At 54.5% G+C, this 13,642-nt stretch overlaps 2 protein-coding genes across 3 annotated transcripts in view; one reads left to right on the top strand and one right to left on the bottom strand.

The window, feature by feature from the left end:
* LSMEM2 (leucine rich single-pass membrane protein 2) lies at nt 7,717-10,936 on the top strand. The gene is made up of 5 exons (XM_018066821.1): nt 7,717-7,822; nt 8,026-8,150; nt 10,226-10,327; nt 10,430-10,615; nt 10,728-10,936. The coding sequence occupies exons 2-5, from the start codon at nt 8,129-8,131 to the stop codon at nt 10,859-10,861; spliced, it is 444 nt and encodes a 147-aa protein (XP_017922310.1). The 5' UTR covers nt 7,717-7,822; nt 8,026-8,128; the 3' UTR covers nt 10,862-10,936.
* The window catches only part of IFRD2 (interferon related developmental regulator 2), a 28,509-nt gene continuing 26,208 nt past the window's right edge, over nt 11,342-13,642 (bottom strand). The window contains exons 5-12 of one of the 2 annotated variants that reach the window (XM_018066817.1): nt 13,438-13,595; nt 13,239-13,289; nt 12,963-13,138; nt 12,764-12,869; nt 12,300-12,437; nt 12,077-12,205; nt 11,903-11,998; nt 11,342-11,789 (exon numbers count right to left, since the gene is read on the bottom strand). In XM_018066817.1, the coding sequence (XP_017922306.1) occupies nt 11,709-11,789; nt 11,903-11,998; nt 12,077-12,205; nt 12,300-12,437; nt 12,764-12,869; nt 12,963-13,138; nt 13,239-13,289; nt 13,438-13,595 (935 nt within the window). In that variant the 3' untranslated portion in view covers nt 11,342-11,708. The remainder of the gene's footprint in view (nt 11,790-11,902; nt 11,999-12,076; nt 12,206-12,299; nt 12,438-12,763; nt 12,870-12,962; nt 13,139-13,238; nt 13,290-13,437; nt 13,596-13,642) is intronic. The other variant, XM_018066818.1, reaches the window with a different exon arrangement.

The following is a 13,642-nucleotide window of genomic DNA, read 5'->3' as shown; positions in this document are numbered from 1 at the left end:
CTTGCTGGGCTGTGAATTGGAGTGGAATGTGCCTGAGCAAACACCCAGGGGTTTGTGTCTCACTACTCTTTCCCCTAAAGCCTCACAACCCCTCCCCTCCAGACCAATCCCAACCGGGACCACAGCACCAGGAGACGCGGAGATGAGGTTGCTTTACCAGGGTCCTAAAGGCCACAGGGACCAGCCACCATTGTCTGGATACACTGGGGACTCTGGTTAGGGCTAGAGCAAACCAGACACCCTAGGTCTAAGAGGGGTCTCGACTAAGAGCACCCTACTTAGCTGTCTTGACCCCTTCACAAATTCAGGCCTCCTCAGGCTCCAGGGACGCCATAGCAGCTCGAGATGGGGAGGTGGGAGGGGAGACTCTAGGCATTGCTTTGCTTTTCTTTGTTTTCATTTCATGCCGATGGTATGTTGGAGTATAGTTGATTTGTAATGTTGTACTTGTTTCAGGGTACAGCTGCCTGATTCAGCTATGACATTGTCAGCACAGCATATCTGTTCGTAAGAGGCTTCTTCTGAAATCGCTGTTACGGCAGAAGGTTGAGCACAGCTCCATGTGCTGAACATCAGGCCTTTGCGGACTGTCTATTGGAGATTCAGAGTTATGTGTACAGGGAAGGAAGGAAGGAGGAAGATAATCTCATGAATTACCCACTACAGATATGGATTTCTGTGTGTACATATATTACTCCTGATCTGATTTGTCACTGGCCCTTCACTTTTTCCCTTTGGAACACTTTGCGTATGAATCCTCAGAGTCTCTCTTTGTGTTGAAAATTAGTTCCTTTGTATGTCTTTTAAAATTTTGCCTAAAAGTGACATCATATGCTATTTTATTCCTCTGAGTGACTTCACTTGGTGTACAAACATTCAAGGTCCATCACTGAGGATCCAGGGGCATCATTTCAGTGCTGGTGTTTTGTGCCCATTGTATAAATGTGCACACCTTTAAGCTCTAAGGTGACCCGGGACATTTTACTGCTCTGGGTCTAAGTTATTACAGGTAGTGTGTTCTGAACCTTGGGGTATATATATGCTTCTGAATGATGGTTTTCTTCGGATGTAGACTCGGGGTGGGGGGCATGTCAGATCCTAAGCTTAGCATCTCTTGAAAGTTTTTTTTTTTCTGGCAGTGAAGGCTGTCCTTCACAGTGGCTGTGGACAATGGGCCTTCCAACCGGCAGCGTGGAGGGCTCCCTTTCTCCAGGTTCTCTCCTGTGTTCATTCTTTGTAGACGCGTGAGGATGGCCATTCCTGACTAGTAAGATGAAACTTTTCTGGTGAGTTTTCATTAGCAATGCTACGCTAATTAGGGGCACTGAGCTGCTGCTTCTGTGGTGGTAGATTGTGGGGGTTTTTTTCCCCTCCTTAAAATCTTTGAGAGAAGAACACATGTTGTAATTGGCTTCCTTAAAGTCAATTGTTTTTGGAATGCATTTTGGCAATAACTGCTCCAGGACATTTACTAAGGGAAGCTGTCATTAAAAGCCCTCCTAACCTTGTGAATTAGAGGTGCCAGTAAGGAGCAGTGGTCAAAAACTGTAGTTATAGGCAATGTCCACAAGTCAGTAGCACTGTCTCATACCCACCTCAGACGACCAGTTGTTGCTGTTAAGTCTCTCAGTCCTTTTGGACACTTTACAACCCCATGGACTGCAGCACGCCAGGCTTCCCTGTCCTTCACCATCTCCTGGAGCTTGCTCAAACTCATGTCCATCGAGTTGGTGGTGCCACTCAACCATCTCGACCTCTGTGGTCCCTTTCTGCCCCTGCCTTCTATCTTTCCCAGCACCAGGGTCTTTTCCAATGAGTTGGCTCTTCGCATCAGGTGGCCAGAATATTGGAGCTTCAGTATCTGTCTTTCCAATGAATATTCAGGGCTGATTTCCTTTAGGATTGATTGGTTTGATCTCCTTGCAGTCCAAGGGACTCTCAAGCGTCTTCTCCAACACCACAGTTCAAAAGGATCAGATCTTTGGTGTTCAGCCTTCTTTATGGTCCAACTCTCACAACCATATATGAATACTGGAAAAACCATAGCTTTGACTAGTTAGAACTTTGTTGGCAAAATGATGTCTCTTCTTTTTAACACAATGGCAAGATTTGTCATAGTTTTTCTTCCAAGGAGCAAGCATGTTTTAATTTCACGGCTGAACTCACCGTCCGCAGTGATTTGGGCTCAGGAAGATAAACTCTCTTACTGTTTCCATTGTCTCCCCATGTATTTGCCGTGAAGTGATGGGAGCAAATGCCCTGATCTTCGTTTTTTGAATGTTGAGTTTTAAGCCAGCTTTTCCACTCTCCTTTCACCTTCATCCAGAGGCTCTTTAGTTCCTCTTTGCTTTCTGCCACAAGGGCGGTGTCATCTGCATATCTGAGGTTATTGATATTTCTTTCTGGAATCTTGATTCCAGCATGTGCTTCTTCCAGTCCAGCATTTCTCATGATGTACTCTGCATATAAGTTAAATAAGTAGGGTGACAATATACAGCCTCGACATAGTCCTTTCCCAATTAGGAACCAGTCTGTTGTTCCATGTCCAGTTCTAACTGCTACCTCTTGACCTGCATACAGGCTTCCCAGGAGGCAGGTAAAGTGGTCTGGTATTCCCCTCTCTTTAAGAATTTCCCACAGTTTGTTGTGATTCACACAAAGGGTTTAGCATAGTCAATGAAGCAGAAGTAGATGTTTTTCTGGAACTCTTGCTTTTTCTATCATCCAAAGAATGTTGGCAATTTGATCTCTGGTTCCTCTCCTTTCCTAAATCCGGCTTAAACACCTGGAAGTTCTTGGTTTACATACTGTTGAAGCCTGGCTTGGAGGATTTTGAGCATGATCTTGTGAGCAAGTGAAATGAGTGCAGTTGTGCAGCAGTTTGAACATTCTTTGGCATTCCCCTTCTTTCCGATTGGAATGAATAGGGAAAGTCAGCTTGCTGGGCGGTGAATAAGAGAATTGTGCCTGAGTACACATCAAAGGGCACTATCTCACTACTTCTTTCCCCTAAATTCACACATGCACACCTCTGAAACAATCCAACAGGGCCTGCAGTACCCTGCTGAAGGTGCATGAAAGTGAAAGTGAAGTCGCTCAGTCGTGTCTGACTCTTTGCAACCCGTGGACTGTAGCCCACCAAACTCCTCAATCCATGGGATTCTCCAGGCAAGAATACTGGAGTGGGTTGCCATTTTCTTCTCTAGGGGATCTTCCTGACCCAGGGATTGAACCCAGGTCTCCCACACTGCAGGCAGACGCTTTAACCTCTGCGCCACCAGGGAAGCCCTAGAAGTTCACATTCAGGAGGGAGGTTTGAGCAGGGAAACTCAGCACCAGAAGAAACGGAGGCCGGGTGACTATTTGGCCCAAGACCCCCAAAGGCCCTGGATGCCTTGATCACACTCAGGGCTCTGGTCCCAGGGAGAGCAGAGTAGAGGTTTCAGATGGGGCTCAGGACAGGGGACCCTACCTGGCTATGTTGACCCTACCCCAGGGAAGACATGGGTCCAATGTCTGATCAGGCTGCAGGGATGCGATCTCGCTCCAAGCTCAGAGGCTTTGAGGGGAAAGAGTGCTCATTGCTCTTTCTCCCTTTCTGGAATGACACGCCAGTAGTCTCTTGGAGTATAGTCCTTTAGCAAGCTATAGGTGTTCAGCCGACTGTTTCGGGTATTAGGCATATGTGGAGTGTATCTATTCTGACTGCCACTCCCATAGACCTTATTGCAGAAGATAGAGGAATGTGGTCCCCATCAGGTCCCTGTGGTTTTTCTGTCTCAGATAGTTTTCTTCCTATGAAACAGGAAGGAAGGCACATATCCTTGTAGATTATCTTACAGATATTACTGATTTCTTTATATAGGGCAGAGGTCCAGAATTCTGTGTATGTGTGGATGGAGGCGGGAAGGAGATAATCCTGGTGGATTATTTTTACAGATGCAGATTTCTGGGTCTCTGAGGCCTGACCTCCTAATGAATTCGTCCCAGCACTTCAGGTTTTTTTTTTTTTTAACCCTTTGTGGGTGTTTCAATTCTAAGAGTCTCTCTTTCAGTTGTATATTTCTTCCTTTTTTTTAGAAAGGATATCCTATGCTGTCGTCTCCCTCTGTCTGGCGAGCTTCCCCTGGCCTGTGATCCATCCAGGTCCATCGCTGTAGCTCACAGCAGCATCATTTCGTAATTCCCATGGCGGTCTTTTATTGCTCCATACTAGTCCATCGTATACATGTACCTCAACTGGTGAAAACTTAAATCGATCGGTGAAGATTTTGGTTGCTCTGTGTCTTGGCTTACGTAGGTCCTCTTGCAGTGATCCATGGGGTCCATATACCTTTTGGAACAATGCTTTTGTCCGCATATACGCCCAGATGTGACAGGCATAGCCTGTCAAACCGATCTCAGGTGTAGCCTCTGGTACCGATTTAGTCTGGCATTTGATGCCTGTCCATTACACTGGTTCTTGCCAGGATACATTGTTGCAAATTGTATCGGGAGATTCCAGTTCCACCCGGGTATTTTCCCCACATATGGTCTGCAGCTGTATGAGGATGTCCATTCCGAGTGCGGGGGTTTTCGTTCTTGTCACCGTTTTGATTGGCATGCCTGTTATAGTTAGGGATGCTGAGTGTCCTCTCTTAGGGTGCAGATTTGTGGATAGTTTTCTTTTGTCTCTTCAAAGGTTGCGAGGCTGAGTGACCTGTGCTCATTGGCCTCTTGAAAGTCTCTTGTGTTGGGAATTTGTCCCTTCAAAACCTGTCCCAGGACATTTCATGAGGGCAGCTGTGTCTAAGAGGCCCCCCGCCTTGTGAATTCGAGGTGCAAGTAAGGCCTGGTGGTCACGTTGTAGTTACAGGAAGTGTCCACAAGATGACAGCACTTTCTCATGCCCACCTGTGGTTACTCAGGCAAACACAGCCTCAGGGCAAGTCGGCTTGAAGGGTTGTCTCACTGCTGCTTTCCTCTAAAGCCTCACAGCCCCTCCCTTCTGGACCAGTCCAAACCAAGGCCGCAGAACCTTTCTGAAGGTGCTTCCCTGATAACTGAGCTGGTAAAGAATCCGCCTGTAACGCAGGAGACATGGGTTCGATCCCTGGGTCGGGAAGATCCCCTGCACAATGGAAAGGCTACCCACTCCAGTATTCTTGGGCTTCCCTTGTGGCTCGGCTGGTAAAGAATCCATGTGCAGTGAGGGAGACCTGGGTTTGATCCCTGAGTTGGGAAGATCCCCTGCACAATGGAAAGGCTACCCACTCCAGTATTGTGGCCTGGAGAATTCCATGGACTGTATAGTCCATGGGGTCACAGAGTCCGACACTGAGCGGCTTTCACTTTCACTTAGAAGCCCAGGAAGGTTTGCGGCGGGAACCCCAGCAGCAGGAGACGTGGAAGCTGGGTGGACTCTTCTGCCGATGGAACCCAAAGGCCCTGGATGCCTTGGTCTTCCTCGGGACTGTAGTCCCAGGCAGAGACAAGCAGAGAGGTTTCAGATGGAGTGCAGGACACCCTACCTGGCTGTGTCGACCTTACCCCAGGGAAGACATGGGTCCAGTGTCTGATCAGGCTGCAGGGATGCGATCTCGCTCCAAGCTCAGAGGCTTTGAGGGGAAAGAGTGCTCATTGCTCCTCCTCCCTTTCTGGAATGTCACGTCAGTAGTCTCTTGGAGTACAGTCCTTTAGCAAGCTGTGTTGTCATCAGTGTTCAGCCGACTGTTTCAGGTATTAGGCATATGTGGAGTGTATCTATTCTGACTGCCACTCCCATAGAGCTTATTGCAGAAGATAGAGGAACGTGGTCCCCATCACGTCCCTGTGGTTCTTCTGTCTCAGATACAGTTTTCTTCATACATGAACAAGGAAGGAAGAAGGAAATTCTTTGGGTCATTCATTACAGATAGAGATTTCTGTGTATAGGGTTTAGGTCCAGAGTTCTATGTGTGGTTGGAGGCAGCATGGAGATAATCCTGTGGATTATTTTTTACAGACCCGCATTTCTGTCTGTTTTTGTCCAAACCTCCTGTGGAATTCATCCTCAGTGCTTTTTCTTCTTTTGGAACCCTTTTTGTGTCTTCCAATTCTAAGTGTCTCTTATGGATCGTTAAGTTTCTTCCTTTGCATCTTTTTTCCTTTGCTTTAGAAAGGATATCCTATGCTATTGTCTCCCGCTGTCTAGCTTGCTTCCCTCCGTTTATTACCTGTTCAGGTCCATCCTTGTGGCTGCCAGTGACATCGCTTCATAATCTCAGTGGTGGTGTTTTTGGCTGAGAAATAGTCTGTCCCTCCTCTTGTCCTCCCTGGGGACGGTGTGGTGGTCCTTGTGAGCTGGCCCTTTAAGTGGGGTGAACATAGGGCCAGCCTCATGGTCTAGGTGGTACTGGTCTGCCCACACTCTTGTGGTGGGCACGTGATCGTGAGTGGTGCCCTGCTTTTCTCCCACACCTCAGACATGACAGTAGAGTTTTTGGTATCTTTGTGTATCTCTTTTGTCTTTGTGTGTCTTTTTTGTAAGTTTTGTATCTTTTGTGTCTTATTCACAGTCTTCCCCAAGTGAGCATGCCTGCAGCTTATTTTTAGGCCTTTATTGTTTCTTTGTGTTCTGTTGCTTTAGAAGAGGTTTGTTCTCACTTGTTCTTGCCGTGTGGCCTGGGACCGCTTCCTAGAAGTGTCCACATCTGTTTCTTTTAAGCAGACTGTGGTGCAGATTAAAGGTGGGTCCGCATGACCACATGGACTCTGTAGGGCCTGAGCAGATATTGACACGCAGAGTACATTTGGCCTTTGAACAGCACCAGTTTGAACTGTATGGAATCCATTTAGATGTGGGTCCCCCCCCCCCCCCCCGCCAATAAACAGTATGATAGGATCCCCAGTTTGTGGAATTTGCAGATTCAGACCAGGGCCCCGGGGGTGGAGGGTGGGTGGACTGTACACTTATACATGGATTTTCCAGTGCACAGCCTTGGAGTCTGTACCTCCAGTTATTCAGCTGTCAGCTATATATTCTGAATGATACAATTCCTGGGCTAAATGCTATGGAAAAAATAAAATTGGGAAAATGTGGAAAAATACGTGAGCAGAAAGCCTCACTCAGGGGGGTGATACTTGAGCTACACGAGAAGGAGCCAGTCAATGAGGATATCTAAGGAAGAGCACTCCACGTGGGGAACAGCTCGCGCCAAAGTCCTGACGTGGGAACAAGCTCGATTGAGGAGTATCAAGGAGGGCAGTGTGACAGAGCGGAGTGATGGGGGTTGGGATGTTTAGAAAGTAGAGCCTACTGCCTGGCTTTGTCTTACTTGGGAAGGAGGAGCACAGGGGTCCACAAGGGAGGGTTGCAAGCTGGAGCACTCGCTCTCCTTAAGGGCCAGAGGTGATGGGCATCCTCTCATGATCTTGTGTGATCTGGATGCCCTTGTGGAGAGAGGAAGATCAAAACTTTGCATTGGGCTGAGTGCTTCGGACGTGGTGTTTTCCGTTCTTGTGTGCACTGTGCCAGGTGGAAACCGTCATTACTCCTGTTTTACAGATGAGAAAACTGAGGTGTGAAAGGGGGCACTCCTATACCCAAAGCTGTAAACTTAGTAACTGTAAATGAAGTAATGACCTTCGACCGACCAGCAGGGGTACTTGTATTTGGAGGGTGTCTCTATCCCCTTAGGGGGCCTCTCGGAGTCCTCAGGGCACTGGGCTCCAGTAGTCCATCAGCCCTGTGATGCCAGCAGATCGCACCGCGGTGGGGGCTTGTCCCACATCTGCCAGGAGAAGAGGCCTTCAGAGGCGGAGGGTGGAGATGTGGAAGGCCATCGCTGGAGCTGAGGCTGAGGTCTGTCTGGACGGACATCAGGGCCCTGCAGACGGGAATGGCAGGGCTCCCAGGGGTGTGCGCTGCTGGAGGGGTGCTTTGCCTGGGCTCCATCACCAGGTGGGCAGTCTAGCCTGGCCATGTAGGTCACTCCGCTCCTTCCCATGGCTGGGAGATGCCCCTCTAAATATAGCCCCATGTGCTGAGCTCACATCTATTTTCAGCCGATGTTGGGAGGTGGCCAGGCCTTCGCCAGGCTCTCAGCGGAGCCACCGCTGCCTCTATCTGGTCCTGGCGCTGGGCACCCTCATCGGCCCCCCACCTGCCATGTCAGAGGAGACCCAGGAAGGTAGGAGATGATCGCTGGGCGGGGAACGGGTGAGGCCCCAGTACTGTGACCCTGTGGACCGTGGAGAAACCTGGCTCCGGGCCCACTGACCTCACTTCCTGACGCGTCATCAGGCCCCGTATCCCCTACACGTGGAGGAAGGGCCTTCCCTGCCGGGAACGTCTCCTCACCTCATACCTGTCCCCGCTGCGAAGGATAGCGGGAGGAATTAGGGGCAGCTCCCCAGCTGGGGCAGGGTCACCTCTAGGCCCAAGTGGGTGTGGATAGGCAGGCTGGTCAGGGAAGGTCTGCTTTCAGGGAGGACACAGGATTGGGCGCGGCGGTGGTCTTGGGAAGCATTTGGGCACCTGGCCCAGGGACTGGGAGCCATTGGCTTCTGGCCTCCATGTGGGCCTGTGTGGCCCCAACTGGCTAAAGGTTGGGGTCCCTTGGCCTGGCCAGACTGACTTCTAGTTATAGACTTTGGTGGCCAGTCTCCTAATTGTCCCACTTCAGGCAGGAGGTATGGAGGCTCAGAGGGGAGCATAGGGACCCAGGCAGCTTCCCATATGATGCTGGCCAGCACGTGGACCAGCTGGTCAACTCCCCCGCCCCACCCACAGTTTCAGCATTTTACACTGAATGGGAGGGGCCTGGCCCTGGATGTGGGACTGCCCTTCCTTTTGAGGTCTTAAGGATGACATTTACTGTGTGTTTTTCATGGTCACAAACAATCTAACTTCAACTTTTAGTGTGGAAAAAGCACAGCCAAGTGCACAGAAGGCATTCAATATGACCCCAACCCACCACCACCCAGACGGCGTCAGTTTTTGCTCTACATATTCTGAGCATGTCAAAGGCCAGTTTGAAGCAGATGTGAAAGTCGAGGTAGTATTCTAAAAGTCAGAGACCCAGAGAGTCCCATCACCCCTGGCTCCACCTGGAGGTGTGCTCCCAAATGTGTTATCTAGCTTCCAGCTAGGCTCCTAGAGGGTTTTTATATTCACTTATTTATTTTTTGGCCGACTTCTCTAGTCGCGGTGAGCGGGGGCTACTCTGTAGTGCGTGGGCTTCTCACTGCAGCAACTTCCCTTGTCGAGGAGCACAGGCTCTGGGCACTTGGGCTTCAGTACTTGCAGGACGTGGGCTCGGTAGTTGTGGCTTAGTTGCCCTGCAGCACGTCAAGTCTTCCTGGACCAGGGATTGAAGCCATGTTTCCTGCCCTGGCAGGTGGACTCTTATCCACTGCGCCACCAGGGAAGTCCTGGAGATCTCAGGGGGCCAAAATTTAAAGAGAATGAGGGGGGAAGAACCACCATGTCCGAACTTAGCAAATATGTATGTGAACACTTACATATATAAAATTTTTTTTTCAGTGGAGATGCCTAATGGTGGCGATGTCATACTCTTTTAGGGGCTCTGGCTAACTATCCCCAGGGATAACCTGATGATAGCTAATTCTATTTCTGGGAATCCATCCTTAGTAACTACAGGGAAATTGGGGGGAAACCTTTGTATGCATCCTTTTCTAGGAGTTATTGAATTCAGGCAGCCTGGAAGGGGAGACCTCACAGGCAAGGGCAGCAGTCGGATAACAAGGGCGACTTTTGATACTGAGTGAGAAGAGAGTCCTCAGAATCGAGCAGCATCAGGCTGAACAGGTTGGAGGAGGCAGAGCAGAGGCCACGAGGGAAGGGCACCACGCTGGCTGCTTCTGTTGGGGCAGGAACAAGGTGCCGGGCACAGGGTGTGTGGGGAAAGCTTGACCGCAGAGGCTGCAGCAGTGAGTGCCATGGGCCGTGGGTTTATTCCTCCAATGCTCTGCAATGAGCAGGCAGAGGAATGCCTCGAAGTCCCTGCGCTGCCTGGGAGGAAACAAAGCTAAGTCAACTGCCTTTGCTGCTCCTGTGGCTGAAACAGGCCCACGTGGTTCTCGGTCGGCTTGGCTGCAAATCACAGGTCATTCTTGAGTTGGTTTTATGTGATTAGGAGTCCGAAGGCCCCTCCTACCCCTGCTGCCACCGGACGCCCTCTGGAAGGGGGCGGTGGGGGGGCCCTGACCCGCTGGCTCAACCAGCCCCATGCTGACCCTGCAGACACTGCGGAACTGATGAGAAGCCGGCCGCCACTGGCTCCCAACCACGCGCAGGAGGTGCGCCTCCACCGAGTGGAGTCCATCAGCGACCTACACAACGGTGGTGAGAGGGGGCAGGGGGGTGGGACCGCTGGTCTGGGCGCAGGGAGCGGGGAGGAACACGGGCGCCCCTGCCTGCCCTCCTGATGCCCCGTTTGCCCTGCAGATCCGCTGTGCCCCTACCTGGCCGAGGAGGGGCAGCCGTGGGGCGAGCTGCTGGGCGTCCTGCCGCCCTCACTGTGCGCCCAGGCCGACTGCGGCCCAGTGCACAGCCGCGGGGCCTTCCTGCTGCTGCTGGCGCTGCTGGTGCTCACCTGCCTGGCGCTGGCCGTGCTGGCCGTCTACCTGAGTGGTAGGGAGGGCGCCGGGAGCCAGCGGGAGGTGGAGACCGCGGCAGTGTGGGGCAGGGAGGGCAGGGTGTTGCCGGGGGTGGCGTGCGGTCTGATAATCTGCTCGCGCCGCAGTGCTGCAGAGCGAGTCCCTCCGCGTGCTGGCGCACACGCTGCGAACCCAGGAGGAGGTGCTGCTCAAACTCCGGCTAGCCAGCCTCAGCCAGCTGCGGAGGCTCAACTCCAGCGAGGCCCGAGCGCCCAGCTGAGATGCCGCTGGGACCCGGGGCCTGGGGGTATGTGCCGGGGAATAAAGTGGCCGTTGGCAGCTTTCTCCTCTCCCACTGCTGCTCTTCACGATTTCCTGGTTGCGGTTTTGGCATGAGACCTGATCTGACCCCACAGCTGCCTGCCTCTTTTGCCTTCTCAGGCCAGGCCAGGCCTTCTGGGGTCGAGGCTCTGCCTGGTGTGGCCCAAGGTCAGAGGAAGCCACCAGCCTCCTGGCTCCTCTTGGTGCCTGGCAGCACCCACTGGCCTCCTCCAGATGGTGGGGCCAGAAGCCTAAAAAGAGCCAGTCACCCAAACTCTGCCAGGGCAGGGCAGGCTGGGCTCCGAGGAGTGGGGAGGAGGGCCATGGTGGGGAGACTTCTGGAGGGCACAGGCAAGCAGATGGAGACGGGGAGGCCCAGCGGCGCCCAAACCTGGGTGGGTGGGTGGGAGGGAGGGCAGAGGAAACAGCCAGAGCCGCGGAAGGCTGCGCGTTCTGTTTAATTCTCTCTAATCATCTTTAAAAACCAGCACAAGAATCCACTCCAGGCTGCATCACCCCCCCACTGTGGCGCAGTGGCATTTGTCTAGACAACCCCCCCCACACACACAGGAAGTGACTCATCCCAGGGGCACAAGGCCTGAGGAAGGCACGGCCTTCTACCTGCCCCGTGGCCCTGAGACAGGGAAGAGGCTGCGTCCGGGGGGTCCGAAGTGACCTCCAGCCAGCCCAGCCCCGTATCTCTCTTTGGTTTTGTCATTAGAAAAATAAAAGCGACAAGTCCTGGCAGGGACCAGGTGTTGCACGGTCTTCTGTTAAAAACACAGGCGAGGACGCGGACTGCCTGCTCACAGGACGTCCGCCCGCTTGTCCCGTACGCGGCTGCGCGCCTTGGTCCTGGCTCTGAAGGCCGCCGCGTTGTACAGGTGCTGGGGGGGGCGGAGAGTGAGGGCTGCGTGAGCGGGGCGGCGGTGACCCCGGCCCCTCCTCCAGCCCCTCCTGCCAGGCCAAAGCAGTAGAGGGGGAGAGAAAGGGGGCGAACCTTCTCGAAACGGGAGATCTTGCAGGCCTTCAGGGCGGCGGCATCCAGCACCAGCACCGGACCCAGGCCGAAGATGTCCCGGAGCAGCTCGTTGTTCTGGGGGCCGAGAAGGCCATGAGCTCGGGTCCACATGGCACCACTCCGAGGGTGCCCCCTCCCCCTCTGCCCGCCCACCTGGAGGTGGTGGTGCATCCCGGAACCCAGCGCCTCCTTGAAGGCGGCGTAGACCCGGCGCCGAGCCCAGCTGTCCACGTAGAGCACCTCGAGGCCGAAGCGGATGGTCTCCTCCTCACACTCGCCGCCCTGCAGGTGAGAGGGGCCAGGACTGGGCTCGGCGGCTGTGCCCGGGGGTCAGGGGGTTGCACCCGCGCGGGGCCGCGCCCCTCTGCGTACGCACCTCGACGAAGTGCAGCACCGCCCGGAAGGTGGAACGCTGGCGCCGGCGGTCGGCCTTGGCCCGGTACTTGTTGCTGTCGGTGGCCAGAGTGCGCAGCTCGCCGCAGAGGGCCTCAGTGTCCTCGTAAGCAAAGTCCTCCTGCAGCGGAGCCGGGGAGGACACGGGGGCTGGGCCTGAGCGCTGCTGGCCAGGAGCCCAGTGGGGTCGCCCCAACCTTGCCTTTCCCCAAGGGAGCCGTGTTCTCCTCTGCCTGACCCCTGATCCCTCTTCCTTGGTCCGTGCCTGTGCCAGACACCCCAGCCAGGGGGCCCCTCAGAGCACCCAGCATCTGAGTGTGTGGGGGCCGCGTCCCCTCTGTAGTGAGCTCAGGCTGCCTTGCTCTCTGGGGCAGCCCCTGCACCCCGCCCCAGACGGGCAGGAGGCATCGGCAGGCACCCTCCCAAGTACGCCCCGGGCGCTCACACCTCAAGGTCCCGGGCGAGCTCAAAGAGCAAGGCGATGGTCTCGCCGGCAGCCATCCGCAGGTTCACACTCTCACTGGACAAGAGATGGGGCAGCCGGGGCAGCTGCCTGGGGAAGGGGCAGGCTGAGCCATGTGTGCGGGTCGCGGGGCCTCTTTGCCCTGGCCCTCCCGCTCCCGGGGCGGGGGCGCAGCGCCCCTACCTGTCCAGGATGGGGCCGATGTGCGTGCTGGGGCAGATGGTGAGGAGCAGCGCCCAGGCCTGCAGGGCAGCGCAGAGCAGGCCCTGCAGGCTGGCAGGGACCACCAGGCTGGAGTCCCGCCCGCTGCAGGACCGGCTGAAAACACCTTCCAAGCAGGTGAGACAGGAGACCAGGTCCTGGGGGGAGGGGCAGGCGCACAAGGAGGCAGGGGAGGGTCTCAGGGGCAGAACCGGAGCCTGGGGGGGGCTCTCCCGCTGGGCCCTCTGGGTCACTCACCTCAATGTCCGCGGCAGCCACGTAGCAGCCCAAGCCAAGAGCAGACGCGCACTGTTGGGAGGAGGGTAAAGCCTGGTCATGGTCAGAGGCAGGCCCAGGCTCCCCGCCACGGCCGGGGCTCACCCTCAGAGTAGGGGGGGAGCCTGCAGGCAGAAGGGGATGAGGTGAAGGAGGGCTGGCCCGGACCGAGGACACTCACGTGGAGCCGGGCGGCAGGGCTGGCTGCGCTGTCGCTGAGCAGAGAGACAAGCAGTGGCTGCAGGCTGCGGAAGAATTCCTCGCCCTTGGGGCCAGGGCCCAGCTGCACGCACAGCAGGCCCAGCACGGCCGCGGCCAGGGCCTGCTCCTCGCCCTTGCCTGCGGGAAGGCCTGCGGTCAGTCCAGGCAGCGAGGACCAGCACCCA

Source organism: Capra hircus, chromosome 22, assembly GCF_001704415.2.
Source record: "Capra hircus breed San Clemente chromosome 22, ASM170441v1, whole genome shotgun sequence".
NCBI lineage: Eukaryota > Metazoa > Chordata > Mammalia > Artiodactyla > Bovidae > Capra > Capra hircus.
The sequence above is the reverse complement of the archived record's forward strand: the minus strand, read 5'-3'. Positions and strand labels throughout refer to the sequence as shown.

Bases quoted from the DNA above. Each gene is read 5' to 3' on its own strand.
- LSMEM2 (XM_018066821.1), top strand. From the start codon at position 8,129: ATGTCAGAGGAGACCCAGGAAG. The intron at 8,151-10,225 runs GTAGGAGATGAT...CTGACCCTGCAG, and splicing joins GTCAGAGGAGACCCAGGAAG to ACACTGCGGAACTGATGAGA. The intron at 10,328-10,429 runs GTGAGAGGGGGC...TTTGCCCTGCAG, and splicing joins CAGCGACCTACACAACGGTG to ATCCGCTGTGCCCCTACCTG.